The sequence below is a fragment of the Watersipora subatra genome, chromosome 9, assembly GCF_963576615.1.
Source record: "Watersipora subatra chromosome 9, tzWatSuba1.1, whole genome shotgun sequence".
Lineage (NCBI taxonomy): Eukaryota > Metazoa > Bryozoa > Gymnolaemata > Cheilostomatida > Watersiporidae > Watersipora > Watersipora subatra.
The window spans coordinates 26,390,507-26,400,827 of NC_088716.1; the positions used below are offsets into that span (position 1 = coordinate 26,390,507).

Below are 10,321 nucleotides of genomic sequence, written 5' to 3' on the forward strand. Positions count from 1 at the left end.
GTTAGAACATGTGCCTCATCAGGAGCCAAGTGTGCTAGATTTGCACCATTTTGACTAGTTATACATACTAAAAATTTTCCCAGAGGAGAACCCCAGACCCTCCTCCCTCTACTCAGAGGGCGCTTGGTACCTCTCTTGGACTTTCTCCGCGGTACCATTTTCAAACAGGTGGATACTGCCCTGAAGGAAACTGTAGAATTATAACGATAAGTTTAGTGTGATTGATATTTATAGTCTGCAATGATAAACTATTATGGTGAACGATTATAATAGTATTACTCTTCAATTTTATTACATGAGTGAGCGCCTAATGATGTCGTAAATACTCAATAAATATGAAGTATAAGGGCCTGAGAAAGCTTTTTAAATTATTCGTTTCCTCAGTGTAATCATTCGGGAAATTATTGTGAATCTCACAATATTATTGTGATACCTTTACGTACTACAGTCAAACCTCCACGTACTACAGTCACGCCTCAACATACTACAGTCGAACTTTTACATTCTACAGTCAAACCTCTATATACTACAGTCAAACTTTTACATGCTACAGTCAAACCTTTACATACTACAATCTGATTTCCACATAATACAGTGAAAGTTCTACATATTCTAGTCCACACCTATGTTCTACAGTCAAACTTCTACTTATCACTGTCAAACCTTTTCATACTATAGTAGACTTCCGCATACTACGGTCAAGCCTCTACATACTACAGTCCAGCCTTCACATATTACAGTCAAGCCTTCTACATACTACTGTCAAGCCTTCTACATACTATAGTCGAACTTCCACATAGTACAGTCAAACGTTTACATAATACAGTCAAGCCTTCACATGCTACAGTCAAACTTCTACATACTATAGTCAAGCCTTCTACATACTACTGTCAAGCCTTCTACATACTATAGTCGAACTTCCACATAGTACAGTCAAACGTTTACATAATACAGTCAAGCCTTCACATGCTACAGTCAAACTTCTACATACTATAGTCGAACTTCGATATAGTACACTCAAACCCTTACATACTATAGTCCAACATCTACTTTCTACTGTCAAATCCCTACTTACCACAGTCAAACCTCGCTTTTGTATTTGTAATGGTTTTGCACCAATAGTTTATTTCAGTTGTTATCAGCTATCAATTGACCTTGAACCATAATTCTGAACAGTTGACTTCAAACCATAATTTTGAACAGTTGACTTATAACTATAACTCTGAACCCTTGACATTGATCTATAGTTCTGAACAGTTGGCTCTGAGCTGTAGCTCCATACAGTTGACTAAGCCATAGCTCTGAGCTTATGACCTTGAACCATAGCTCCGAATAGTTGATTTTGAACTAGAGTTCTGAGCGTGTAACCTTGATCTATAGCTCTGAACATTTGACCTTGATATATAGCTCTGGACAGGTGACATTGATCCATAGCTCTGAACAGTTGACTTTCAACCATAGTTCTCAACGGGTAACGCTTAATCGTAGCTCTGAACAGTTGACTTTGATCTATAGCTCTTGACATATGACTTTGACACATAGCTCATAACAGGTGATCTGTAGGTTCACTTCCTTTCTCTAAAAGGGTTTAGTTTACGTCGTGTCCAACGAGATAGTAACACAATTTACTTTGGACACGAGTCTACAAATATTTAATGGTGTATTTTCAGACATTCTATTTAAATACTTCGGGTTTGCAAGCTACAAAAATATGGACAGCAAACATGGGTAAGACAACAACCTATGTAATTGGTTATGCGCAACTTATCAAGCAGGTGGACAAAGTAAGGCTTGCACCCATTATCCTATTCAAGAACTGTAGACATTGTTATCTTACCCAGAAGTCATGGTTGGTGATATGGGCCAGAAGTTTGGCATAAATCAACTCGATAACGGGTAAGTGCAGTTATTACTTTGACAAAGACAACTACGTGACTGTTATATGTAACTTATGACCGCTATATAAGGTACAACCCGCCATATCAGGCATGTATTAATGTATGTATCAATGTATTAGAATTACTATTATATGCATCAATATTACTATTATATGTATTAATATAACTATTATAATAATATTACTATTCGATTTTATTACATGAGTGATCGCCTAATGATGTCGTAAATACTCAATAAATATGAAGTATAAAGGGCCTGAGAAAGCTTTTTAAATTATTAGTTTCCTCAATGTAATCATTCGGGAAATTATTGTGAATCTCATAAAATTATTTTGATACTTTTACATACTACAGTCAAGCCTTTACATACTACAGTCAAGCCTCTATGTACTACAGTCAAGCCTCTATGTACTACAGTCAAGCCTCTACGTACTACAGTCAAGCCTCTACATACTACAGTCAAACTTTTACATGCTACAGTCAAACCATTACATATTACAATCTGATTTCCACATACTACAGTGAAAATTCTGCATACTCTAGTCCAACATCTATGTTCTACAGTCAAGCCTCTACTTATCACAGTCAAACCTTTCCATACTATAATAGACTTCCTCCCACCACAGTCAAGCCTCTACATACTACAGTCAAGCCTTCTACATACTATAGTCCAACTTCTACATGGTACAGTCAAACCTTTACATACTGCAGTCAAACCTCTACATACTGCAGTCAAACCTTTACATACTATAGTCCAACATCTACTTTCTACAGTCAAATCTCTACTTACTACAGTCAAACCTCAACATATTACAGTCAAACTGCTAAATAGGAAGGTTAATTTGGTATGAGATCTATTTGTATTGTATTAAATTGGTTACATGTCTGAGCAAATACTCATGTAGGAATACACAGTAATCCATTCCAGAGCCCTAAACCTATGATAGTTCTTTAATAAAGAATTAATAAATTATTTTGACCTTAATTAGCTTTCTGGTCTCAACAACAGCTAACACCATCAAGTAAACTATCTCTTACTCCTCAACCTCTCTCCTTGACAATAGCTAACACTATCAAGTACGACTCTATCCATATCTCCTCAACCTCTCTCCTTGACAACAGCTAACACTAACAAGTATGATTATCCCTCCCTCCTCAACCTTCCCATTAGTGGGTTTTATTTGAAAAATGAAGTGTGAATCAGTGACTATAGTCGCTGTATTCAAATACCTCTAATAATGGACTGAAAAATCATTAATAATTTGCCTAATTCGATAAGGCTTGTAGCTAATATGATTGTTGAAAAGGTTTTGGTGCAGAGTAATTGTACTTCAGACATGAAAGAAGAGCCACAGAGATTAACTGTAACTACTAGCAGATATTACTGTCAGCGCTTTTCATATACAACTATGTACACCCGAAGGCTGACACATCGTTTTATTATTATTAGGTTTAAATATGACCGGACAGTACCTAATCATAGTGACAAGAAACAGTTCATCATGGACTCGGTACTTCACATTGACTATATATTAAATATTGATTGTTAATTTTTTCACCTCTAACACCTGGTTTAACTCTTATCTTGTTTACTAGTAATATCCTACCTACTGGAGGTTTATGAAAGAAATCGGCGTTTCCACACAGACGTTGGAAAACCTTAAATTGATTAGTAATTATCCTCCTTCTTTTAAATGTGGTTTAAAAATACAGGTTTCATTGAATTCATTTCATGTAGAAAGTTTAGAAAAAATATGCTTGACATATTTCCATGAAAAAAACAAACCTTTCACGGCTTTAAAACAAGCAGTTTTGTACCTTTGTGATTGTCATTGTATCATATCAGGGAGTCATCTTGCACTTGACCATCGGAATAGTACCATCAAAGATTGCTAGAGGGTCCTCTAAATCCCATAATAAAATACATATTTCTCCTATCTGCTAGCTAATACAACGTGTTTCCTGCCACACTAGCAAGAAGACATGACAGTTTTATATTGGATATTTAAATTGGTTCAGCAGGTACTAAATTGACAACAAATATGAAGTGCTCTAACATATCTACAGAATTAGTAACAGATGTTACATCTGGGTTGATTTGATGAATTGTATTTCAACAATTCCAGAACTTTTGGAAACTGTCAGTTTTGAAACATTATGTGATCTAATCATAAGTTTTTGCTTTAAAAACTAAAATATATTTACAATTACATTTGATCATTAGATAATAACAACATATTATGATAATGATTATAGATAGATTATAGAAAATCATGAGTGTTAATGATGCTGTGACACAAAATCCAAAGAATCATCTAGGTCGACAACCATCTCATATCTGAGCCTATATAAGACAGAAATACTCTATATTTTAGCTTATATTTATTGTAACCTAACATAGTTAAAATAATTGGCATTAGTAGAAATGACATCATAGCTTATCGTGCACTTGATGAGCTACCAACTTCCCTTGTACTAGCGCTTAACAATCATTCATTGAGTTTCCATTGAGTTGCGTTACGTATTTTCTAGCTGCTAGTGAGAGGTTCATTTACACTCTACTGCTGAAAATATTCTGTATATTGCAATTCAAAGATCACTTACCATATAGTTATTACTCAGACCAGTTGAGGTAAGTACAATACAGATGGTAGGTTAATAATATCTTGAGTCCTGAATAGTACTTGTTGCCTTATTCGATAAATCCTCCATTACATGATTACTATCTACAATTTCAAAAAAGAGAATTGATCTCTTCTCCATCAATATCTGTTTATAATAATCCAAGTGAGGATGAAACTGAAATAGTTGACGAGTTTTGATACTCGTCAATTAGCTGGAAAGATGCTCAAAATATTGTCTGACAAATGTTAACATCAAATTTATTTTTCCATTATAATATTGATTGCAAAATCAAATATTTGGACCGCAAAAGAGTAATCGAAAGGGGATAATAAATATATTGTTATATCTAAAAGGGATACTAAATATATTGTTATATCAAAAGCTGATAATAAATATATTGTTATATCTAAAAGGGATACTAAATATATTGTTATATCAAAAGCTGATAATAAATATATTGTTATATCTAAAAGGGATACTAAATATATTGTTATATCAAAAGCAAAAACTAAATATATTGTTATATCAAAAGTGGATACTAAATATATTTTTATATCAAAAGCGGATACTAAATATAATGTTTGTGAACTGCTTTTTTTATAGGTTTAGACTTAATTGTTTATTCAATCCCTTTACTTTTAAACCTAGGATCATGCTGCAACCAGCTGATCCAGCTGAGAAGAGGCCAGCGGCTTTGCGCCGAAAAGAACAGCTGCTGAATTGGCGAAAGTCATCGGGTGCTGCTGTGGAAGAGTTTCGTCGCGCTGCCAGCAAGGTTTCTTTTGATGCAAAAACCCTGCTGTTAGCTGCTTGCGAAGAGAAGAACATCGAGGAGGTGATGCGCCTTCTCAAAGAAGGTTTAGATGCAAACATATCTAACTACTTGGGCATCACCGGCCTTCACCTGGTATGTTCGCTTCACTGGTTTTATTTACTGCTCACCTGAACATGTGCAACCAGATGTTATTTAAAAGTGGTTATTCATAACATGTCTGATTCGTTATTATCTATCTGCTACAGAGTGGATAATAATTATTTTGTATTCACTCAATAAATACAGCTCATGGGTGAATAGTCAGTCAGCAAACAGCACCATGATAAGCTGATGTGTGTACGTCATTTGTGTACAGTAAAAGAATATAATCTAGCCTAAGACCCAAGCAAGTGGATCTTAGGCTAGATTTGAAGCCTAGACCAAAAAGCTTCAAACAAATCATTTTAGAAGTTGTCGTACTACGATATGGAGTTCGCCACTAGTGTATAGCCTAGTGAACCCAATGACAAAGATATTCCAATGGGATCAGATGCATACAGCAATATTTTCAACATAAAATGATTTCACTTCATATAAATCCCCATACCATGAACATTAAATGAGATAAGCCAGTATTACTCAAAGCGTTAGATCATATTTCATTTTTTAGCAAAAAATGGCTAAATTTACTTCAAGCAAACAATACTAATAGCGATTTCTCCACACGTGTTCCATCTACATGCATGAACATACGCTTTGACTCCCATCGAGTTTAGAATCTTGGTTCTCAGTGTTCACTTTCCATTTCACCACTTTTCACGAATATCTGACAGTTAACTTTATGGTTGTTCTAGCGACTGCTACACTAATCTTTACTATGATAAGAGTGGTGCGTGTCTGTCCGAGGTCAGGGGTAGAGGTTAGTATAAGAGTGGTGCGTGTCTGTCCGAGGTCAGGGGTAGAGGTTAGTATAAGAGTGGTGCGTGCCTGTCCGAGGTCAGGGGTAGAGGTTAGTATAAGAGTGGTATGTGTCTGTCCGAGGTCAGGGGTAGAGGTTAGTATAAGAGTGGTGCATGTCTGTCTGAGGTCAGGGGTAGAGGTTAGTATAAGAGTGGTGCGTGTCTGTCTGAGGTCAGGGGTAGAGGTTAGTATAGTAGTGGTGTGTGTCTGTCCGGGGTCAGGGGTAGAGGTTAGTATAAGAGTGGTGTGTGTCTGTCCGAGGTCAGGGGTAGAGGTTAGTATAAGAGTGGTGTGTGTCTGTCTGAGGTCAGGGGTAGAGGTTACATGTAGTATAAGAGTGGTGTGTCTCTGTCTGAGGTCAGGGGTAGAGGTTAGTATAAGAGTGGTATGTGTCTATCCGAGGTCAGGGGTCGAGGTTAGTATAAGAGTGGTGCGTGTCTGTCTGAGGTCAGGGGTAGAGGTTAGTATAAGAGTGGTATGTGTCTATCCGAGGTCAGGGGTCGAGGTTAGTATAAGAGTGGTGCGTGTCTGTCTGAGGTCAGGGGTAGAGGTTAGTATAAGAGTGGTGTGTGTCTGTCCGAGGTCAGGGGTAGAGGTTAGGATAAGAGTGGTATGTGTCTATCCGAGGTCAGGGGTCGAGGTTAGTATAAGAGTGGTGCGTGTCTGTCTGAGGTCAGGGGTAGAGGTTAGTATAAGAGTGGTGTGTGTCTGTCCGAGGTCAGGAGTAGAGGTTAGGATAAGAGTGGTGCGTGTCTGTCCAAGGTCAGGGGTAGAGGTTAGTATAAGAGTGGTATGTGTCTATCCGAGGTCAGGGGTCGAGGTTAGTATAAGAGTGGTGCGTGTCTGTCTGAGGTCAGGGGTAGAGGTTAGTATAAGAGTGGTGTGTGTCTGTCCGAGGTCAGGGGTAGAGGTTAGTATAAGAGTGGTATGTGTCTATCCGAGGTCAGGGGTCGAGGTAAGTATAAGAGTGGTGTGTGTCTGTCCGAGGTCAGGGGTAGAGGTTAGGATAAGAGTGGTGCGTGTCTGTCCAAGGTCAGGGGTAGAGGTTAGTATAAGAGTGGTGCGTGCCTGTCCGAGGTCAGGGGTAGAGGTTAGTATAAGAGTGGTATGTGTCTATCCGAGGTCAGGGGTCGAGGTTAGTATAAGAGTGGTGCGTGTCTGTCTGAGGTCAGGGGTAGAGGTTAGTATAAGAGTGGTGTGTGTCTGTCCGAGGTCAGGGGTAGAGGTTAGGATAAGAGTGGTGCGTGTCTGTCCAAGGTCAGGGGTAGAGGTTAGTATAAGAGTGGTGCGTGTCTGTCTGAGGTCAGGGGTAGAGGTTAGTATAAGAGTGGTGCGTGTCTGTCTGAGGTCAGGGGTAGAGGTTAGGATAAGAGTGGTGCGTGTCTGTTCGAGGTCAGGGGTAGAGGTTAGTATAAGAATGGTGCGTGTCTGTCTGAGATCAGGGGTAAAGGTTAGGATAAGAGTGGTGTGTGTCTGTCTGAGATCAGGGGTAGAGGTTAGTATAAGAGTGGTGTGTGTCTGTCTGAGGTCAGGGGTAGAGGTTAATATAAGAGTGGTGCGTGCCTGTCCGAGGTCAGAGAAGTATAAGAGTGGTGCGTGTCTGTCCGAGGTCAGTGGTAGAGGTTAGTATAAGAGTGGTGCGTGCCTGTCCGAGGTCAGGGGTAGAGGTTAGTATAAGAGTGGTGTGTGTCTGTCTGAGGTCAGGGGTAGAGGTTAGTATTAGAGTGGTATGTGTCTGTCCGAGGTCAGGGGTAGAGGTTAGGATAGGAGTGGTGCGTGTCTGTCTGAGGTCAGGGGTAGAGGTTAGTATAAGAGTGGTGCGTGTCTGTCCGAGGTCAGGGGTAGAGGTTAGTATATGAGTGGTGTGTGTCTGTCCGAGGTCAGGGGTAGAGGTTAGTATAAGAGTGGTGCGTGCCTGTCCGAGGTCAGGGGTAGAGGTTAGTATAAGAGTGGTGTGTGTCTGTCTGAGGTCAGGGGTAGAGGTTAGTATTAGAGTGGTATGTATCTGTCCGAGGTCAGGGGTAGAGGTTAGGATAGGAGTGGTGCGTGTCTGTCTGAGGTCAGGGGTAGAGGTTAGTATAAGAGTGGTGCGTGTCTGTCCGAGGTCAGGGGTAGAGGTTAGTATATGAGTGGTGTGTGTCTGTCCGAGGTCAGGGGTAGAGGTTAGTATAAGAGTGGTGCGTGTCTGTCCGAGGTCAGGGGTAGAGGTTAGCATAAGAGTGATGCGCGTCTGTCTGAGGTCAGGGGTAGAGGTTAGGATAAGAGTGGTGCGTGTCTGTCTGAGGTCAGGGGTAGAGGTTAGGATAAGAGTGGTATGTGTCTGTCTGAGGTCAGGGGTAGAGGTTAGGATAAGAGTGGTGTGTGTCTGTCCGAGGTCAGGGGTCGAGGTTAGTATAAAGGGTCGCTTTGTACAGGAATCACACTCATGACATTCTACTTAGTCTCCCGGTGCTCCGATACCCGCGCTAATCGACCTCCTTTCAGTAGTTCGAACATTGGGACTTTCCTAGCGCACCAAACAGAATCTTACGGCTCAATAGACAGCTAGGTTACTGCTAGTTACAGTTATCCCTCGAGACTTTGTGGTTCAGGTTATACGGCTTCAGTACTTTGTTGGTTTGAAAAATACCAAAAAATCTTTTTTGAAAATTTCAAAGCTGACCAAAAATAAAAAATAGAACCTTTTATATTTATAAAGTGGCTAAATATCTCTCACACTGTGGCCCAGTGAGATCCCTCATCACTATGATAGCTGTCGCTGCAGTTTGCTGTATTTCTCGTAAGGTTGCGTTATATGCAAAGGAACAAAATGCTTGTGACACTTGTCATCATACTTCTTAGACTCCCTTGACCCTAAAAATGGTTTAATGAACTTATATTTATATGTGTAAGTTGGAAACTATAGATGATGGTGATATAGAAACTGGTAAACTCATTACTAATCAACTCATTTTATTATCAGTTTCTATATCACAGATTTTAACGTATCGCGAGAATTACGACGAGTTACCATGACAAGTGAGAGATTACTAGGAATTGAAGTGAAACAGACTAAAGCTCGATGTGTTGCAAGGCATTGTGGGAAATGTAATGTTGGTGAAAATGTGGCTCTCCTGCTAATAATAAATCAACATCACCGCAGGGGCAGTACAAAACCTTCGAGTAGGCATTGACATAGGTGTGCTAGATCTAGTTTAAAAAAGCTATAACTAGAACTTTAACTAGAGCTCAAGCCTGTAGTCCTGTGTTTTACAAATGGTGTTTAAGAAAACATTGTTATATTGCTCAAAGAAAATAAATTGTTTGACTAAAAATGACATCAAAAGATTTACACTAAATTTTTGTGAGCAAAATAGCAACTGGTGTATAACTGTTTTTATGAGGCGCATGATTCGTAAATTTAAACCAATCCACAAGTTAACCGCATCCTGGAAACGGCATAAATTCACAAACTACGGGAGTTTTATAAAACTATGGAATCCATGATGCTTGTGAATAATGGAGACAGCACTTGCAAATGATGCAAATTAACATACTGCATCGGTTAATCAGTTTCAAACACTTTCAATACTTTCGTCTTCTTTTCTCAATCAAGTTTCACATCGCTAATTATTAACTTATAGCGTACAATTTCATACCTCTTTTCTATCAACGCGTCAGAGTCAATCTGCGAATGATGCATGAATTGATGCGAATTGAAAATGATGCGAATGCGAATGATGCAGATTTCATACCTCTTTCATATTTCATACCCAGATGTTACTGAGTAACAAGAAGCATATATACTCGCTGCAACTTACAGAAAACCTTCCAACTGTAGACAATCGATGAAATGTGCATATTCAGGCCTCTAGTCACTAATTTGTTGCAAATTTGAAGTTTTTGAGATCATGATCTTTCCTGTGCGCACAAATGAATGTATTGTGATGCTGTCGTGAACTGTTATTAAAGCAGACTGTCTTTTTAATTCTCACCGTGTATGGGTTACAGGCAAGCATTGATGGCCATCTCAAACTGGTTGAGATTTTGATCGACCATGAAGCAAATGTGAATGCCCAAGACGTCGATGGCTGGACACCGCTCC

At 39.2% G+C, this 10,321-nt stretch overlaps 1 protein-coding gene across 1 annotated transcript; it reads right to left on the bottom strand.

Moving 5' to 3' along the window:
* Window positions 1-7,810: 7,810 nt before the first annotated feature.
* Window positions 7,811-8,452, bottom strand: LOC137404941 (coagulation factor V-like). The gene has a single exon (XM_068091167.1). The coding sequence runs from the start codon at window positions 8,450-8,452 to the stop codon at window positions 7,811-7,813; it is 642 nt and encodes a 213-aa protein (XP_067947268.1).
* Window positions 8,453-10,321: the final 1,869 nt, after the last annotated feature.

What these genes read in the sequence shown, in the direction of transcription:
- LOC137404941 (XM_068091167.1), bottom strand. Translation starts at nt 8,452, where the DNA reads ATGCTAACCTCTACCCCTGACCTCGGACAGACACGCACCACTCTTATA.